Below are 20,553 nucleotides of genomic sequence, written 5' to 3'. Positions count from 1 at the left end.
ACTCATACGAATGGGAAAGAAATATTTTAAGATGTTACTTATTACTGTGAATCAGTGAAGGTGTGAAGCAGTTATTTGAAACAACTTAGAGGGGATGAAACTGTTCCAAAATAATTGCTCCCGGAGTCTGCGCTTGTCTTACAGTTTTATCTTTGAGTCCCAGAGAGACAGCCTTGAGTGTACATGAGGCCGAGTTTGCCCTATTCTATAAAATTACATGCCCTGACCTTTGTGGGAGATCTCCTCTCACTTTGAAGACTGGAGTTACCGTGGGTATCTTTATCTGTAAAGCTGTGTAACTGCACAGGGCCAGGTCCAGCTCTGCGCTCAGCCCCACACGGGGCTCTGCCATGTTTTGTCCGCACACGGCCCAGGGATGCTGGTGCTCACTGCTCTGCCATTATGGTTAAACAAACACGATGTAGAATTCTTCTGTAAAAGCAGAGCTCACTTCCTTAGGAATTTGCTTCAGTGGGGACTGTGAGATATTCTCCCTCTAATGATTTATATTACAAAAATAGCTCTGTCCTGTGTCTGCAAACAGTTAGAAATGTGAGCCTGGAAAAGAACTCCAGCAGCCAGCTCCGCAGCCGCACAGCTTGGGTAAGCCCATTGTAAACAGAAGGAATTGTAAAAGTGACTGCAAAACTGAACTTCCTTTAAATACAGTGTTCCCTCCTCAGAAGTCTGAAAATACCCTGGGCTTTTTCTGTGCACCATTTCCAATGTGATTTGGCCTAACCACGAGGAACAGCTTCCAGAGCAGAAGAGCCCTGGCAGCGCTCTGCTTTCCCAGTAGGCCATGGCTGCACAAGCAGCAGTGATCCCATGGGCAGTGCCATGTCCATGGCTGCTCAGGTGGCTGAACGCAGCCTCAGAGTCCTGTTGACACATGTGACTTAGCACTTGCTGTTTACCTTCATTGCTGCCAGCTCATTGCACTTGCTTTGAGCCCGGTGACTGCTGCAGTAGCAAATAAATATTGCAGAAGCTACAGGGGGGTATTTCTGGATGTGGTCAGCATGTTGGGACCAAACACGACTGAATGTGGTGGTGACAGATCCTTGTGAGCGGGAGCTCAGATTCAAGGGCTGGGTCGAACAATACATGCTGCTGCTTCCTCAGAGGCTGCGTGCCCTTTGGCTGTGTTTTTTTAATCTCTGTTTACTATAGAAATAGCTTGAGGAGATTATGCTGCGTCACTCGCTTCCCTGCCAGGGTGTATTTTAGTTAAAGGCAAACGAGAAAATGTATGAGTGCAAGAGAATGGCTGTAACTTCCATGGGATAAGCAAGGACATCACAAATTGCATGAGGTAGGGAGGATCTGAGTACTGCAGATCAAATTTAGCCACTTTGTCTGGAGACATAAGAGAAAAATGTGCTTTTGCCAGTATTGCCACTTAGGGAGCTGCCAGGTGGCTGGGTAATGACCCGGCTGCGGCGCAGAAACGCAGATTCAGCAGAGGCCGCTTGCAAAGGAAACCCACTGAGCTGCGAGTGCACAGCAGCACCAGGAGCTGCAGGCAGGGGACAGGGGAAGCCCTGAGGCAGGCACCCAACAAGGGGGGCTTAGGGAAACTGCTCAGAGGGAGAAGGAACTGGGTGACCATTAAGGTCCCTTCCAACCTGTGCTTCTACTGAAAGTGCAGGCGCCTGGGGAATGGTGTCTTGCCTTGGAAATTGTGCATACTCACGGGTGTCTGTGGAGTTGATGGAGTAATTTGGAGACCAGAGAGCGGGTGAGTCATGGCAATGAGCTGTAGCACCTTTCCCTTCTGGCACGAGCTGGAGTCTGTGCCTGTCATGCTGATGGCAGCCCAGGCCCTGCTGGAGACTGCACCCACTGCTGGCACGAAGCTGCTGCTGTGGCCTTGTGTGAGCTGGGGACACAGGACTGGAGCTCCTGGTGCTCCACAGCTTTTGGAGTAAAAGCTCATGGACTTACCTGCATTTCCATGAAAGCCACAAGGAAACAGATGCAATGGAAAGGAAGGTTCAGGAAGAGTAGATCTCAGCTGCCTTGGGAGGAATGATACTGAGGGGAAACAGAGCAGACTGACCTGCTCTGACCTGCAGTCATGAGAGCACTGGAGCTTCCGTGGGCTACCAACAGTGGCGGGAAGCAGCAGCCACCACAGCTCCCCATTCATACCCACATCTGGAGATAAGGGGCTTGTTTTAGGCAAGGGCAGAGCCGGCATGGCAGAGGGCTCCTGTAGGGGTAGTAAGGACTTGGCATAGGAACAGCAAAGACACTGCATCTTATCTGGCACCATCACTTTCTCCTCACTTTCCCCTTGCAGCAGAAAGCACTGCCAGTTGCTTCAGAAGGATTCAAATGAAAATCCTTTGAAGCAGCCATCAGACTTCCTTCCTTTCCTTCCTTCCTCTGCTTTGTCAGTGATGCTCTTCTCTGCTAATGTAGAGGCATGAAGCAGCCCAGCATCTCTGCCTAGGCAGGTGGATACATGCACACAGGGTGCTCAGAATGCCATCAGCCTTGATTTTGGTTTGTCACAGGAGCTGCAGAATTGATTTGCTGTACTGGACAGAGATTTTGCTGCTTGCTGAGCTGCTTGAAGTGATTCAATTGCATCCTCAGGATATAGCTGATGCTAAACCCAATGTGTATTAGTACATGTTAGAAGAGAAATCTATAATGAAAACCATATCCTGCAATCACAGTGTTAATTACATTGTTTTCTGTGTTGAAATGCTGCATTTGTATGCCTTGCCATCTGCATCGCAGCCACTGCATGTGGGAAGCGTGGAATGTGTCTTATCAGACACAGGGCGCACAGCAGAGGACATCCAAAGGTTATGTTGTCATCATGTCAAATGGGGCTGTTTATTCCGACTGCTGGAGAAGCAGAGTTTAATCAGAGCATCAGCCATATGCAGATCTGAAATTAGATTTTACAATAACCACCTGTCTGCTGGTTTGAATCCATCATGTCCTTCGGGTTAGAGCTGTATTTGCCCAGTGTGTGCGTTTGCTGAGAGAATGTAATCTGAAAGCCTTCGTGCAGCAGCGTACCAGCGCCGGAGCACATGTATATGTATGAGTGTGTGATGGGGCACAGCTGCCTGACGGCTCTGTGCTGTGGGCTGCTGCTAACGCGGCTGGGGTCACTCCCTGCAGCAGCCAGCAGTGCTGCTTAAACCTCACATCAGCTTCGTTCTGCTGCTCTCCTTTTTGGGTTTATGATGCTCACATGCTCAACCAAAGGGCCTTCTGCCTTGGAAGGAAGAGGAGCACTGAGTCTCGTGTGCCACAGCGACAGAGGACAGACGTGGCACTGCCTCTTCCTCCCCTTAACATTTCTAAAAGAGTACGTGCAAACATGCCCATGTTCATACATTCATATAGTGAAGCATGTCACAGGTTTTGTGACTCATGGCGTTATAGTTTTAAGGAGTCAAAAATCTGTCTTAAAGTTTGAGCCCATCTCTGCTATGTTGCAACGTGAACAACAGCCATGTGTTGGCATCCTGCGAGCTGCATTAGGGCGGTGGTGAGTCAGGATGAAAAGAGCAACGATATTCAGGGTAAAGGCTGACATTTGGAATGCTGGCACTCAGAAAGAGGCTGCGGAATTCAAAAGAATTCAAGAGCAAAAATTGACAAACAGCTTGTGCCATGGTTTAATCATGCTCAAAACTGCCTGAAACAAAGCATCACAGATTTTGCTGTGCTTATCTCCGCTGCAGTGGTTGTTCTTCTGCAGCAGGAGCTGCTCTCCCTGGGGAAAATGAGAATTTTATTTTCTTAACTGGGAGTAAGGCTCTTCCCACGGCAGTCAGCGGGAGTTTTCCATTGAATCCAGCGAGAACTCGACTGGGCCATACATGTGCTCAGTGAAGGGAAGAGCCTCCCAGCCCCAGTGGGATGTGAGTTCACCTCTCCCCTGGACACCGCCTCTCCATCCGTCGGTGAGAGCTGCAGCTGTGCCCAGGGATCCGCGTGCTGGGGAGGTGCTGGAGGCAGCCACAGAGCTTCCCACAGGCAGCGGGCAGGAGCCTTCGCTTACAGCAGCACAGGGGGAAGCTGCAGTGTGTGGTACCGAAAAGGTGCTCAACAGGAACAGCCCCAAACCTGCACCTTTCCTGAGCTCTCCCTTTGCAGAAGTTTGACCTCTAACAGGCTGCTTTCCCAATGGAGTGCCCCTGAAATACTGCCCAGGTCGAAGCACCATTCAGCAGGGTCTGTCCATGAGGGCGAGGGCCATCACCGGTCCCCATTATTGGATCCCATTGCTGGGTCCATCACTAATCCATCACCGTGTCCCATCCACAGATCCCATTTCTGGTCCCATCACTGGGTCACCCTGTCCTACCCTGCCCCTGCGCAGCTGGCACTCAGCACACGAAGCACAGAACCCAGGTGCGTGGTGCTCAGAGCTCCGTGCCACCAGCTCACTCATCACCCGGGAAGACACAAAGATGCGCTTTATCTCTGTCCATTGAACACGTCTTATCCCCGTGCGCGTAAGCTCCTGAAACACGCACAGCTCAGATGTGTTCGCAGCCTCCTCTCACAGCGAGCTGCCCAGAGGCGGCTCAGGTACAGAACACGCTTTGCCCGGCAAGCCCGCCCCGGACCAGCTCCGTGCCGACGTGCTTCCACCCCCCCTCCCGGCAGCGCCGAGCCGCGCCGCTCCCCGGGTACCAGCGAGGGGTTCCGCCGCTGAATTTCCGCGCCGGGCCCTCTGGAGGTCAGTGTTCGCCCGCGCTGCAGCGGACCTGTTGCACCGCGCCCGGGCCGGGCAGCGCCCGATGTTCGCAGCCTCCGCGGGCCCCGGCGGTACGGGCTCCCCACGAGCCCCGGCGGGCGCTGCCGGTGGGTGCGGGGCGCGGCGGCTCCCCCCGCCCCGACGGCGCCCCCGGCCCCGCCGTGAGCCGCCCCCTCCTCTCCCCTCCCTCCCTTTTTTTCCCCGCCCGGGGCGGTGCCGTGCCGTGCCGAGTCGCGGAGCGTAGCGCGGCGCAGCGGCCGCGGGCACGGCGGAGCCCCGCGGAAGATGGCGTATATCCAGGTGGGTGAGGAGCGACGACGCTGCGGGGTGGGAGGGCGTCCCGCCGGGGTTCGGGGGGAACTCGGGGCGCCGCGCGGAGCCACTCGGGCGGTGCTGCCCTGCGCGCTCGCTGCGCGGTTTGGGCGCGCAACTTCGGGGTAACTTCGGGGCCGGGTGAGCCGGGGCTGCGTTCGCACGGGGACTTCTCGCCGCGGGTGAAACGCGGCTGCCGAGCCGCAGGCAGCCCGGGCTGGCGGTGATCTCAGCGGCCCCTCCGGCCTGGGCGCATCCTCGACCGCGGGCGGCCCGAGCCGTCGGCGTGACGGATGGGAACCCTTAGCAGTGCGGGGCTGAATTCATTTCGGGTTATTTTAAAATGCCCACCGCTTTTTTCTCCGGCTCTGCAGTTTCCAGCTGCTTGTTTTTTCTAGCTCTGTAGCTCTGAAGGCTGCAGCCCAATTTTCAGATAAAACCGAGCAGAGCGGCTCCAGCTGGACGAGGCGTCCGAAAGCTCTACGGGAGCCGCCGCTCCCAGCGCCGTCCGTGCCCGCTCTGCTCTCCCCCCGACCCCGTGCCCACGTCCTCCCGGCTCCCCCCGGCCCGGGCTGCAGCGGGGGCTCCCGGGGAGCGCGGCTCCCGACGGGGCGGGCTGGGGTCCGCCGTGCGCAGTCAACTCCGCGCGGAGCCCTGCGTGCCGGGAGGCGCAGTGGGGCCGTGACTGCCCCATGCGGATCCAGCAGGTGCGGGCGGGGGCACCTCGTTGTCCCCAGGGACGTGATTTAGGCGCGCTGGGGCTGTGCGAGGCTGTGGGGGCACCGCGGGGCTGCAGAGTGGGGCAAAGTGAGATCGCTGGATACTGGAAGCGTGGCGGAGATATCGGGGACAATAAGGGTGCCTGGCTGGGAGTCCCCACTGCCCGTTGCACCCTTCTGCAAACCTCTGCCTTTCCCAGCGCCCACCCCCGCCTGTGTGAGCCAGGTGGATGCGCACAGCTGCTCCTGTTTGCTTTCCTTTCATGGGTCCCTGCCTTTATATCCTCCGCGGCACTGGTGACTTGTTTGCCTTTTCTGTGCTGTAACACTCAGCCCTTGTTATTGCTGACCTCCCCCTCCTGGCGGAGCTTTCTGGGTGATGGTAGCATCGCCACTGAGCTCTGTGCCACCCTCGTGCCGCTCTGCTTAATGGCACGTGGCAGTGCTCTCCCATACCCCATGGCTGGTGGCATTTGTGGTTGCGTGCCCCAAGCTGTCCCTGGGGCTGCTCAGAAGTGCCACTTCTTTTGCCCAGCCCATGCTGTGGCATTTGAGTGCATGGCACGAATCCAGCGCATTCATTTTAGAGCAATTTAAATATCCTCACAGCAGCTTTGCTGAACCATTGTCACTTTGACTGAAACTTTGCATTAATAAGGAATGATAAAGCCCCATGAAGCCGCTCAGGATCTCCTTAACCAGTTGGTCTGTGGGTATCTAATCACCATCTCGTCACATTGCGCTGCAGCATTTTCAGTCTCTTAATTTCTGTTGCAAATGAGCCACGGCCTTCTCACCAAGTGCTGGTTCTGGAGAAGTTCAGAGGGAGTAAAACACAGCTCATAGGAGTATTTTTAGAACTAAATTCCGCTGGTAAACCATGGCTTCTTTGTAGAAGGCTGTCTTTGTCCATATTGTCTGTGAACGTAAAGATAGAAACTGATTCATGCAGGTGGAAGGGTAGGGAAGTGGCTTTTCGTTTGCTTCTGTCTTAGGGACCCCCTTTATGGAAAGACAGCCGGGACAAGTGGGGCACTCTTAGACATTAGCAGGGTAGGAAGGGCATTTGGGCAGGCTGGAATGCTGCTGTCTGTGTGGTTACAAATGAAGAAGGGTGTGTAGAGTGTTGCAGGGGGGGCTGTATGATTCAAACAGTGGCTTGCCATCATTTCTCCCTTTGCTGGATACTTTCCGTGCCTTTGGGAAGGGGCTGCAGTGCAAATGTCCAAACTGGGTGCGTGCTGTGGGCTTGGGGAATGCAGCTCTGTGCTTTTAACCTCTGAGCTGGGAAAAGGGGGAGGCTGAAGGTGAAGATGTGGCCCTTCCTACAAATGCTGCTTTTGCCAGGTCGGTGTTGGAGCTCTGTTTGTATGGGCAGATTCTGGACACACGCCTTTCCTAACTGCAATGTTTGGATACAGTTTGCTGTCTCCTGCCATTGGAGACAGCTGTTAGGAAAGCAAAGTGGCTGCACATGGTACCCCATCAGCAGGGGGCAAGGGGCAGGACTGTCGTGCTGCGGGGCAGGTTGGGTTTCACTCCTCAGCAAGCTGGTGGGAGAGGGCTGGGAGCAGCAGCAGGCACCTAGACAGGGCACCTCTATTGGGAATTGGTTGTCTTGCAGAAATTAAAGCTCATTCCAGGCTGGGGCATGTCATGGCAGAAAATGTGAAGTCGTTTGAGCATGGCTAACCTGTTTTTGTCTCTTTTGTTTTGTTCTTCTTTGCTTCATCCTGGATGTCTAAAAGGACAGTTGGAACCAATAAACGAGGTGAGTTAATCTGATGATTCACTCTCTGCTCTGTCTCCTCGCTCCATCCTGAGGGGATTGTCTCGTATTTTCTGACTCTTTACTGATGTCCTAGATATAAGTTACACACTGCATTCTATGCTGGTGATTTTTTTTTCCCCTAATGTCCAGTTTTTGTTTGTGGAAAATCTGTTTTAGTGGAGCGAAGGCAGATGTTCCCATGAGGCCTTCTCTGCAGACTGTGTTCCTAAGACAAAACCCCTCTGCATGGTGTGATAGCACCTTTGTACCAAGTGGCTTTGGGGGATATCTGTGGAGAAATGCTCATGTGCTGTATATCTTCAGCTTCTTATGAACCTTCCAAGCTTACATACAATTGTAGAGTGGTTTGACTTCGGCTCGATGCTGGGGACATGCTGTGCTCTTGCAGCTCTGTCTCCCCGCGGCCATGGAGTGATGACCTTCACTAGCAGTGCTCCAGAGGGCTGCTTGCTGCAGGATGGGACATGGCTCAGTTTTTGCTTCTTGGTGCGGGCACAGTGGAGTCTGTGCTCGCTGCAGTGGGGTGGATGCGCACCATGTTAATCGTCCTAGCAGAGAGAGGCATGTGGACAGTACGCTTTTGCTAATCCCTTTTAGTGGCGAATTTGTTGGGCTGCGATGCCATATGTGAATGGATCATATGAGTATTACATGTTGACATACCTGCAGGGATGAAATGTATTTGTGTTGCTGTGTTAAGGTTTTCAAATTAAATAGACCTTGCAGAATTAAGTTGGAGCTTTCACTTACCTTCTGGTTTTCTTTCCTTCTGTTGTATGTTTGCCGATGGGTTTGTTGATGTGCATGAAAGAAAAAGCATGTTTCCACTCCAGCATGTTGTTACACCACAGTGTTTTGTAAATCACCCTCTTGCCAACATACATAATGATGCATTGCTACCAGAGGAGAAGTACCTGCCGTGAATGCTTATTTTCCTGCCTTGTTATGGTATCAGTGAAGTTGGGCTGGTAACTGCACAGGCCTTGTTTTTTGATATAGATGGAATAAATACAGTTCTTAATGTGCTATTGCAGAAACTCATAAATAGAGCTGAATGTTATTTCTCAATTTATTTCTCAATAGCTATTGATGGGTTGTAATCTTGTACTTTGGTTTCCAATGGCTTCAGGGTCTGCTCGCTAGAATCTCGGATCTCTTGCTGTGCCGGTGGACTTGTAGAAATTGTTGTCAGAAGTGTTTCGACTGTAGCTGTTGTCAAACAAATGAAGATGAAGTTGAAATCCTGGGACCTTTTCCTGCTCAGACTCCAGCCTGGCTGTAAGTTTAGCTGCACAATTTCACAGCACTAACTGAAGAGTAGGGCTGTTCAGCTGCGATGGGAGTATTGATGTGAAAAGGCAAGAAGGGTTCAGGGTTTGGAGGATGCCATGTGTGAAGGAGGAATTCCCTGGTGAGGGTGGGAAAGTAGGCAGCTTTGTGGTAAGGAAAGCCAGCAGCACCGTTAGCTCAGATAGTACTGGGAGCCTTGGTAAAGCATGTTCTGGTAGGTGGGACAGAAGTTACCGTGTAAGCTGGCAGGGCAAGATGAGTTGTTGGTTTAGCACTAAGAACACTTCTCATCCAAAGTCCCATTTTCTCTATAAACGGACCAGCCCTTTGGAGCACTTTCACTTAGCTGAAATGCTGATGAAGTTGTTTTGGAAAAATTTCTTATCCTGGCGTTAAGATGGTTATAATCTAGGAAGGTGAAAGGCATACCTCGTATGTGTTCTGAGGAGAAACCCATCCAAAGTTTCATTTAGTAAGGCCTGACCTCCTGCATCATCTTAGTCCTCTTCAAGACTTCCTCTTGAATCAGTAAAGAGTAAGAGTGACAACAGCAGGTTTCACCTGGTGCTTTGCAAAGACAGACAGTGATATCTTCCCTTTTTTACTCTCTCCTTTGGGAACCAGAGAGGTGACTGCAGAGGCATTGTTGATGATGTCTGTGCTGGGCTGTCTTCTGTGCCCAAAAACTGTGGCACAGGAGGTGCCATTTTGGTGCATCCCATGATACTGTGATGTTGGTGGGCACTAAGATGCTCAGTTAATGTTATCTACTGCTGTGTGTACCTGCTGCTGTTCTGTCAGGTCAGAAAGGTCTGTGTACTGTTGCTGCATAAAATAAGTTCTCTTATGTTTAAATCACAGTCTTGTCTACGTACCTTTCTGAATTGTGGTAGAATTGGATGGTAGTTGATACTGAAGCAATAAAAATAGAAATGTTTGAGAGGTGTTAGAGTGATTTTAAATGTAGAACAGCATGTTTAAGAGTCTGATATATGCCCAGAAGTGGGCTCACCTGCAATTAACGTGAAATGGAAAAAAAATCAATGCTAAGTAGGAAAGCATCGCAGACAGGAGAACACAGTGATGAGGTAGCAGTATTGGACGTAGAAAGCTTGCTGCAGAAACAATTGCATGCCTGGTAGCAAGCAGGCAGCCTTGCTGTGAGAGGGAGCCTCAGAGCTGCCGTCCTGGGAGCAGAGGGCTGTGATGTGCAGGTGGTTGGCCCGCGGCCAGGTATGGGCTGCTGCGTCCTGCCTGGCTCTGGGGCACCGTGATGCGGTGACCTTGTGGATGAGCTGCGTTTTTTTTTTGTGTTGTTCTCCCCCCGGTCCTGCTCCATCTGAAAGCCTTGATGATTAATTTCTTGTAATGTTGATAAACAGAAGACAGCACATTCTTGGTGGAAAAATGCCCAGGTCTTCAGCTACGCTGTGCTTCAGTGTTGCAGCCTGGTAGGGTCCCTAGGGCCCCCACCCTGGCTCACGCTCAGGGCTGTGCCTTTGGTGCCACGTCTTCACCATTCCCTCTGGCTTTGGGCAGCCTGGGGCTGGTAGGGGCTGTAGTGGTGGGAGAAGGTGAGTTCCCACAGGTGACACCTGGGAGGGGCAGGCAGAACCAATGGAGAGGACACTGGTGATGAGTAATGTGGCTTTGAGTGGCAGCATGGAGGTGTCTTGCCTTAGGACGACTGAAGTCACCCTCCACACGTTGTAGGGCTCTGTAGGGCTGCAGACTCCTGCTGCTTGGCAGGGATGAGCCCAGCATGGTGCCAGGAGGGTGACCTTGTTGGAAGCTGGTCAGGAAGCCCCAAAAGGAGTGGAGTGAGGAGCACACAGAGAGCATAGGTGGGAAAGACACTGAGGGGGTGCGGTTGAGAGGAGAGGGGAGAAGAGGAACTGTGGAGGAGTGAGGGTCTGGAAGATGGAAAGGAGAGCAGAAGGGAGGAGACAGAGGTGATATATTTTGTTTGCAGATGGATAGGAGGGCTGCGTTCTTTGTGCGTGCACATTTAAGGTGGAAGTGATGCCCTGCAGCCTCTCTTGGCTTGAAGATCACAAGCTGAAGAAGATTCTTACTTTCATTATATTAACCTTATACACGGTAATTTCCTTATGCATTTTTTGGAGGTAGGAAACAATGTCTGGAGTTAGGGTTAGGGCTAGGGTGGAGAATTGGTCTCAGAGTAATGTGTTTAATGGGTATGTTTTCAAAGTGCTCAGAGATCTGTGTATGCTAATTAATACCCTCCCCCATTATTACTCTTTTTAAAGAGAAAGCTTTTAGATTCAGTGGAAACCCCTCAAATGGAAGATGGATTTGACAACACCATATTCTGCCTTTAGATACGTGCATTAAGTTTGGGAACAAATCAATTTGTTGTATTCCTTGCTCACAGCCTGAAAGCATTTTAAAAATGAACCCAAGTTTTCAGCTGAGATCTTTCAATGTTGCCACTTCTTCATGCAGCCAGGAAGCTGATGCCATGCAGTTTGCTCCTTCCCTATGTCCCTGTGAGACACCTGATGTCCTGGAAATTCAGGAGAGGACTCTAAGGCTGCAAGTTTAAGTACTTCTTGAGAGGCTGTTGATTTTTCTCACTTTCTGAATTTTCACAATAGCCTCCAGTAGCAACTTGGAAAAAAAACCTTACTGAATTGAATCTAATTGCATTGACCTGAATGTGTGGTAGGTGCTGCTTCTTATCTCATGATGAGTGTTTGCATCCCAGTCTGCGCAGCGATGGGCTGGGAATAAGGCTGTGTGTTGGCACTGCCTGTTGTGGAATATTCTCCATAAAAACCCAAAGATAAATGGTGCATGCTCTGTGAGATTAAATTGAAATCAGAACGAGATTCCTCTTCCCAAAGGCTCTGATTAAACAGAAACAGAGCTGCTTTAACCAGAGCCAAAGTTTATTTGAGGAAAAATTATTGTAGCTCAGTAGCAATTTCCTTACTAAAGGTCATCTGTATGTTATTAACTCACTATTACGTTTACCCATTGTAGAACATCCTTAATGCCTCTCTTCCTGATTCCCATTTCGCCCTGCTTTCTTGCTTTGTGCATTTGCTTCTCAGACATGAACACATCCAAATGCTACATATGGTGGTGCAGATCTGCACTTAGGCATGAAAAAGCTGTTTGTGTTTCTGCTACATCACACTGCAGGGTTTGGACTGCCCCTAATGGGCTGCAGAGCTGTGCAAGTACTGTGTGCCCTCTTCAGTGTAGGTTTTGGTTTCGATGTATTTATTTACTTTTGGATTTCTTTCTTTATTTGTTTATTTTTAATATGGATGAGTTGTATGAGTTGTATGACTCTGGATTAGCGAGGCTTGCATGTAGTGTAAATCCTGCTGTGAATTGTGTGGACTTAGATAAGAAATTTTAGTTTAAATCTATTTTGTATTCGAGGGCCTTTTCTATGAGCTTACTTTTGTTAAATTTTATTTCCCCAAACATTTCTATTGTTCTAGCTCGGTCACTGATTACTAAAACAAATGATTCAACGTATTTCACTGGTACCCAGCCTGGCCATGGCCATGGGATGAGTGACCCAGGAGCAAGCCTCATGCAGCATTCTGCTTGCTCTGCTTGTTCCATGCTGGTGGTTTCCTTGTGATCCACTGAGGTTTTCCTGAGCGCTCTGTCTCCTGGATTCACTTAGCATGGTGCTCTATGTGTCCCATACCGTTGCTTCGTTTCATTTCCATTAGCAGGCTTCTGCCCGTGGCTCAGCTCTCAGGGTGCAGTTGGGGCTGTACCCTCTGCATGGTTCTGTCTCTTGCTCTCCTTCCAGCCGAAGCTGGGAGATCCCTGCCAGTGGTGCGTGCCTCCAAAGTAGTAGGAAATTGAGATTTTTAGCTAAACTGCTGTTACAGATGAAAACTAAGGTGAAATGGAAGTTGTATGAGGACTTTATGATCCCACTCTCCTACTGAGTCCTCCCAAGGTACTTCAGCTCTCAGTGGCACTGTTACTGGGATCCTGCTGTCCTTTCCCTGCCCTAAACAAGACCCCATGGGCAGTAACATTTCTGTCTTTTGAAAGTCACCTCTGCTTTATAGGAGTGGATAAAAAGCAGCCAGTTATTTAAAAAGACATATCAATAAATAGCTGTTAATTAATCCTACTAACTGAGTTTTGAAACCTTAGTGTTGTATCTGCAAAGTCATATTTTACTGAGAGAGGTGTTTGGTGGGATTGGGATGTCTGAGCATGGTGGTCTCCCATGCTGGCTCATTCCTAGTGGTGGCCACGCTTCCAGAGGGCACCAATGAATTTATAGCAATAAGCTCATGTTGTGAGGTTGTTGGTTTTTTTTCTTTTATTTGCTCAAAGATGAATGTACTACAGCTGATTGAGATCCAAGTCACGTGCCTTTGTGGCCTGTGTCGTGCTCTAGTGCTGATACACTTCTGCTTGAAAGGCAAGGAGAAAGATAATCTCCTTTTTACATAGGCATGAAGTCAGTTGCTCAGCCTTCTGCTTCCCGAATAGATGTGAAGGAGATACCCTGCAGCATCCAGGGATGTGCACACAAGATTAGAATATCCAAATTCATTTTTGTTCTGTATATAGTCCTTTTACTGTGTTGAATCACCCAAAGGTCTCTCATTATAACAGGATAAGCAGCCAAAATGAGGACAAAAATGGAGACTCTGATAATACAATCAGTGACCTGCCTCCCACTCTTCAGGATGTTTCCCCTGACAGAAGGCGGTCGTCTTCAGATACATCACGGTCCACTTACAGCCTCACCAGGCGGATTTCAAGTAAGGTCGTCCTTCCAACATTAATGTAATTCTTGTGGGGGAAAAAGTCAGAGTGTATTGCCTGCTCTTTCATCTCTTAGACAGGTAATCTAGTCCGAGCTGAAGGTACATTGATTAAAATCTTATCCTGTTCTACAGGAACACAGTGGAAGAGGCCAGCCCTGTTCTTCTTGCTAAAGCACGTGTCTGGTGAAAATGGACAAGGGGGGGCGGAAGTGTAGTCGAGATTGCTCTGCAGCATAACAAAAGGTGCTATTAATTTTTTTACAGTGTAGTGGTGGAAGGTCCCACTGACACTCCACAATGCCTGCCATGCTAGGCACTGCACAGGTACAGAATAGCCGAACCTAAAGAATCATGAGATGGCTTGGACCTCTAATAGATTGAGTTTCTAACAGTCATATTTTTGCATTTTTCTTGTTTAGGTTTAGAGTCAAGGAGGCCAAGTTCTCCATTAATTGACATTAAACCTATTGAATTTGGAATAATAGGAGCCAAGAAGGAAATAGTTCAGCCAACTATCCTGCGGAAAACTTATAGCCCAGATGACTATTTTAGAAAATTTGAACCAAGACTGTACTCTCTTGACTCAAATAGTGATGATATGGACTCCTTGACAGATGAGGAAATCTTATCCAAGTACCAGCTGGGCATGCTGCACTTCAGCACTCAGTACGATCTGCTGCATAATTACCTAATAGTTCGAGTCATTGAGGCTAAGGATCTGCCTCCCCCCATTTCATATGACGGCTCGAGGCAAGATATGGCTCACTCCAACCCCTACGTGAAGATCTGCCTGCTTCCAGATCAGAAGAACTCCAAGCAGACCGGCGTTAAGCGCAAAACGCAAAACCCAGTGTTTGAAGAGAGGTACACATTTGAAATCCCATTTTTAGAAGCCCAGAGAAGAACTCTGCTTTTAACTGTAGTGGATTTTGACAAATTCTCACGCCATTGTGTCATTGGCAAAGTGTCAATGCCCTTGAGCGATGTAGACCTTGTGAAAGGCGGACACTGGTGGAAAGCCCTTGTTCCTAGTTCTCAGGTAACAGAATTGCTCAAATTATTACCACAATTTTTCCTGCTGGTTTTGTGTGTGTGTGTGTGTGTGGCTCCTTTCTTTGTTAGCATTTAATACCATTTTTGATAAGTTGTTGTCGTCTTGTTAATACAGCATCCTCTGGGTTGAGATGAAGTTGAGCCTATAGCTGGCCTTGTAGCTGCTCTGCTGTGAGGTGGAGAAGCTGCTTTCTTTCATGGTCAGGGGAGGTGGAATGACAAAAGATATATGTCAACTCTAATGAGAACAAATCAAAACTGCTTTGGAAATCTGCACCTTGTGGAAGATCTTTCTTGTCACTGCAGTGACCTGCCTCTGTTCCCAGACACTGCAGTGACACTGTCTCTTCTGGGTCACCCCTGTGGTTATTCACATGACTGTGCTTTGGAGAATCACTGGCACCAGTTCAGTAATGATCTGATGCAAAGAAAGCATATAGAAGACAAAATCCATCCCAGAGCAACAAATTGCAAGGTAATTTTATTTTTGTCATGTCCCTGAAGGAAATTAAACTTGCCATAGATGGTATCTGATGTGAATGGCATGTTGCATGCACACAGCTTTGAGCCTGCAGTGTGGCCTGAATGGGATGGCGGAAGGATGCAGAGGGGGTCCTGTGCTGAGAGGGCCCCCCATAGTGCGGCTTCCTCTGCAGCAGGGAAGGAGCTCCTCAGGGGGAAGGGCTGAGCTTTGCCACCAGGGCCTGCGGCGTGCTGCCAGCTCTGCTTCTGGCAGTGCCGCCTGCGGCGGCCTAGCGCTGAGTGCAGCCCAGAGCTGGGCATGGGTGGCATTGTAGCCATCCGCGCTAAGGACAGGAGTGCCACCGGAGGCTGATGTAACGTGATTGCCTCTACCTGTTTGTCACCAGCTGTGAGACTGTAGTTTCTAAGTCTTGCTATCTTTGTTGAATCCAAAACCCTGTGTGAACTCGGAAGATTTGTTGTTCTTTTGATTTCTGTGTCTACGAAAGGATGGCATAGCTGGAAGCACTGGACAAGATGAACAGCAGATTGCTGACCTCATCTGTGTTGTACAGTGTGGGTCTGAGAGTGTGATGTGGAGTGGGAACTTGTCTTCAGGTACTTGTGGAAAGGAAACCCAGCCAGGCAGCGTGCGGTCACTGCGCTGCTCTGGGTACACAGCGACTGCAGGGAGCTTTGTGCTTCACCTCAGAGTGGAGGACCTTATGACTTATGGCTGCATGTGCTGGAGTACAAACGGTAGTGTTAAGGAACTGGCCAGAACATTTCTCATGCAAAAAGGAAAGTTCTGAAAGTTGAACACAAGTGAATACCGCAGGCTCCCTGCTACCTCTGCTGGGGTCTGTTTTGCTTGGTAACAACCTATTGGGGATGGAGGGGGCAGCTGGATTGTGAATGTTCATAGGAAAAATGAACAAGAACAGATATTCACTTCTCAATGGTGCATGGTGATAGGACAAGGGGAAACAGCCACAAGCTGAAGCATAGGAAGTTCCACACAAACGTGCGTAAGAACTTCTTCACAGTGAGGGTGATGGAGCACTGGAACAGGCTAGTCAGGAGGTTTTGGAGTCTTCTATGGAGATGTTCAAGACCTGCCTGGACACTGAGCTGTGCAACCTGATCTAGGGAGCCTGCTTTAGCAGGGGGGTTGGACTCGATGATCTCTAGAGGTCCCTTCCAGCCCCTACAATTCTGTGATTCTGTGATTCCTGGGGTCCCCTCTCTGCCATTTTCCCCAAATGTTTATTCACAAAAGTGTTTTACTTTTTTTCTTTCTGATATTGATGGCTCATGGTGGGCTCGATGTACCTAAGGACCGAGGTCTCTTTGCATCCCACTTATCCTCCTGTGATTCATACCATGTAGCCTTGCTTTTTTTTTTTATCCCATCTCTGCTTTTGCACAGTAAACACTTCCCTGTATTCTGTATCTATTAGTAATGTGGTTTCAGTGCTCTGAACGCAGCCCTGGCTGGACAAGGCCATATCTGCCCCGGTGTGCCAGGCCTGGGGCCAGCCATCCTCCGGCCTCTCTGAAGTTTTGCAGAAGGCTGCAGTTGCTTTCAGCAGTGCTGCTTGCTCCAACAGGATTTGCATTAATTATTTATGCAGGAATTAGCATTTTGGTTTTTTCTCCTTCATTTTATAAATATCAAGAGAAAACCCCTTGTGAATGGACAGGCCTAACCTTACACACCTGTTTTCCATAAGATAGCAAGCAGATAAAGGCAAAGCTTAATTTAGCCCATAAAATCCATTGCACCTTGGTCAGTGAAGTGCCTTGTTTTGTGGCTTTAGTTGAGTGTCTTATATTTCCACATTCTTTTTGGCAGGGCTTGATCTTACTGGCACTGGAACTTCAAAGGGAATTGTTGCACTAGGCTGTGCTAGGATATCCGGAGTGGATGTATTACATCATATTTCCATGTTTCCTCACTGATAAAGTTTTTAAGCTCGTGGAATAGAGTGCATTTTCTGCTAGTGATGGTTAAGGATAAATGCATCAATCAAAGGGTTGAAATAAATCCTTGAAGCAGTAAAACAATAAAGCTTGTTACTTTGAAAAATTGCATCTTAATATCTTTCAATAGCAGTAATATTTGTGCTAGAAGTTTGTATTTTTAAATTGCCAGTTGAAAGATTCTGCCTTTTGGCATGACAGATTTGACACATTGACAAATATTTTTTAATACTTCTCACTTCTTTGCTTGGTTAGTTGTGCAACAGCATTCATCTGTTTTTTGTTGGGTTGAAGTTGAGTCTGCCCAAGTGCATTTTGTGTTGTGAGATCACGGTAGACTGGGACAAAAGCACCCAGTGACACCAGTACTGGTGTCAGTCAGACGCACATGTCCTGGGCTTCTGGAGAAGCTGAAACAGATGCTCATAAAGCCAGCAGCAGTGGGAGATGAAGATAGACACGTTTACATTGAGATATGTAAAAATGGAAGACAGAAGATGTGAGGGTGTGGGTTGTTGGGTTTTTTTTTTTTTACTGGCATTTATAGGGGGAAACGTGATGAGCACGAGAGATGGAGGGAAGTGAATCCAGGTGGCTGTGGAGAACGTTTTCTTCCTACCAGTGGGGTGGGACGTCTGTTTTGCTGCCTGGAAACCATTGCCATGGTATGTGCTGATAAGGGCAGGTGCTTCTGGGCAGGCATAGGCGTGTGGTCCTCAGCAGCAGAACATCTCTGTTACCACCTCATGGAGCTTGCTCATTAACTGACAGCCTGGAAACTTGCCTTGTGTACAACTGCTCAGATGAACCAGACTGCGCAGCATTGTGTGCTTGTTACATTGGGTTAAATATAGTTGTTATATCTGGATGTATATAGTTGGTGTCATCAGATAAACTGAATGTAGGTGAACAGTGTGCTGTCCTCTTGAGAAATCATTGCACTGCGCTGAAATCATTAACACTAAGCATCAGGTAAAAGACCATGCCTGTGCATAAGCATATTTTCAGTTTGGATCATGTGTTAAGCATTTGGTGGGATTGAGTCCAAAAGGGAGGCACAAGGGAGCTGCCATCCCAAATGCGATCAGGGCCAGCAAATAAGCAGGCCTGACTCCTCGTAGGAAATGCCACTGCAGGTGCTGCCAAATTCTTGATCCTTGATAGTTCTGGATGTTTTTTCTTCTAGAGTAGCTGCTCATGGAGGAACTTTTGAGTCCAGTCTGATGGGAACACTCTGCGCTCCTTAAATATCCTCTTAAATGTGCGTGGCTTCGCTTAATTACCATGAATGAAGTTGGCAGCCCTTGCCGTGGCTGTGCTCAGATTCACACATTTCTCTGTTAAGATTAATTCTGAAACACATGTTCAGGACCCCAAGTTTTATTGACATATGATTCATTTCTCTTTTGGCAGATTTGAGTAGGCAGGAATAAATGTTTTAGACCAGCAGTAATGAGAGCTTGGAGACCATTCTGCAAAAGAAAAAAACTTGCGTGGTTGTAGTTGGGGGAAAATAACATAAAAATTCATCCTCCTCTCCAACGTAGCCATTTCTGTAATAGAAGCAATAAGCATTGGACTTGCCTTTTTAACTTCATACTATGAGAGCACTAGAGTGACAGTCTTTTAAAGAGCTGTCATCTTTGTCTGTGCTTCACAAATAGCTCTCCTGCGGCAGGGCTCTACAACGCTTGATTCCCACCCCAGAGACAAGGCTACAGCAAGCATTGCGCTGTTGTTCTTACCATGCCTTGGCTGGGAAGGAAAAGTGAGAAAGGAATCTGAAATACAAGTAATGAGTCACTTCTGAGCATTTCCTCGGTGCCTTGCCTTGAATCCTGGGTGGCCCTGGCATTCTGCTAGGCAGCCTCCAGTTGAGCATGCACCAAGTGCTCTTGGCACTGCCATTCCTGGGTTTGCTCATTGCAGTCCTGAGAAGGTGCCATCTTTGGGGAACCTATTATATTTGGCATGGGGTAGTGCGGGATGTTACTCAGCAACGTGCCAGCATACATCTCTCTTACAGGCACGAGACAGATGAAAAAGTGTCTGGCAGCTTTGCTCAGAGAGCCTTGACACAGCAGTTGGCTCAACCTTGTGTACATCAGTGTGAAACAGAGTTCACGTTGGTGGTAGGGAGTTGCAGGAAATTAAATATGGAACTGAGCATTGTCAAGGTTTTTTCCCTATTTTTTTTTAAGCTTAGCTGCTTAATTAAAGGAGGTGGTGCAGAATCAGTGCTGATGAATGAAATACATATATTTCAGTTCCTGAAATATGTGTATATATATTAGTATATATAAATATATATTTCTGATCCTTAGTAGCTCAGCCTTCCAGGAATGATTGCTGTGTGTCACAGGATGCTGTAGAGAGCCTGTTAGAGCAAACTGTTCTAAGCCATCAGTTTTCTAATGTGCCTGGAGGTATCATCACAGATAACCTGGAGGAGGAAAATCAATCTGAAACTTCATTAGGAGTGTTGCATAGATGTCTGTGCTGATGTAGCGTGCTCTCGTTACCGTCGGGAACTGGGGATAGTTTTTAGCTGCAGTTTTGCTGGTGTTGTAGCAATACAAAATGAGCAGCCAGGGTGGGCTATCAGTAAGGAATCACCCTAATCAAAAAAGATGTGCAAGTGACATTAATTGTAAACCTCTTCTTCCCTTGTGATAGCCTCGTTGTGTTTCAGAGAGGACAGAAAAAATAAAATAAAATTGTCCTTTGTGTGTTTGGTTCAACCCAAGTGGTAAGGGCAGAAGGTTCTGGATGAGAGGCGAGCCCAGGGCTGGCAGTGTGATAGTAGCAGAGAGGAGCAGCCAGGAGTGAAATGTAAATTCAGCTTCAGGAGAGTCTCCGACATCCCAGGCTCGGTGTCACTTAGGCACCTAATCAAACAGGAAATTGCTTTCCCAGGTCATCTGGGATCTTGCACAAATCAGCGCGTCATCAGCATGCTAATGGGAACTCAACCGAGGCCTTGGAGAGGTGCTGCCTGAGGGGCAGCTCTGAACATTGTGTTCTGTGAACAGCACATCCAAGGAAAAACTGACAGCATTTCAGATTTCTGATGGAAAGAAGGAGAAAAGGGAAGATTCAGATGCTTCCTTTCCCTGCCGTGTATGAAGTGCTGATGACAGCTCTTGTGCTTTTGAGCTCATGTCCCTCTTTGCTCAGTCAGTGTGTGATTGTGAGATTTGGAAAGGCTTCCGTGGGCAACAGAACAAAAGCCGTGCTTCTGTGCCTTGAGTCCTCCCATGGAAACATGCCTTGTCATTGCTCTTACTGATAGAGATGCCTATAAACAGCATAATGGCCTGGAGAACAAAAGCCCATGGAGGTATGTTGTGTACCCAGGGTTTTTTGGAGCGCCTAGTTAGTTCCTTGCCTGTTGGTTAACGATGGCTGCAAATGACAAGTGAGCCA

General features: G+C 48.7%; 1 protein-coding gene across 2 annotated transcripts in view; it reads left to right on the top strand.

Moving 5' to 3' along the window:
• SYT17 (synaptotagmin 17) overlaps positions 4,933 to 20,553 on the top strand; it is a 31,297-nt gene continuing 15,676 nt past the window's right edge. For both annotated transcript variants that reach the window (XM_021411882.1, XM_021411883.1), the window contains exons 1-5: positions 4,933 to 5,035; positions 7,520 to 7,537; positions 8,688 to 8,836; positions 13,475 to 13,623; positions 14,049 to 14,668. In XM_021411882.1, the coding sequence (XP_021267557.1) occupies positions 5,021 to 5,035; positions 7,520 to 7,537; positions 8,688 to 8,836; positions 13,475 to 13,623; positions 14,049 to 14,668 (951 nt within the window). In that variant the 5' untranslated portion in view covers positions 4,933 to 5,020. The remainder of the gene's footprint in view (positions 5,036 to 7,519; positions 7,538 to 8,687; positions 8,837 to 13,474; positions 13,624 to 14,048; positions 14,669 to 20,553) is intronic.

Source organism: Numida meleagris, chromosome 13, assembly GCF_002078875.1.
Source record: "Numida meleagris isolate 19003 breed g44 Domestic line chromosome 13, NumMel1.0, whole genome shotgun sequence".
Lineage (NCBI taxonomy): Eukaryota > Metazoa > Chordata > Aves > Galliformes > Numididae > Numida > Numida meleagris.
This window is presented reverse-complemented; position numbering and strand designations above follow the sequence as displayed.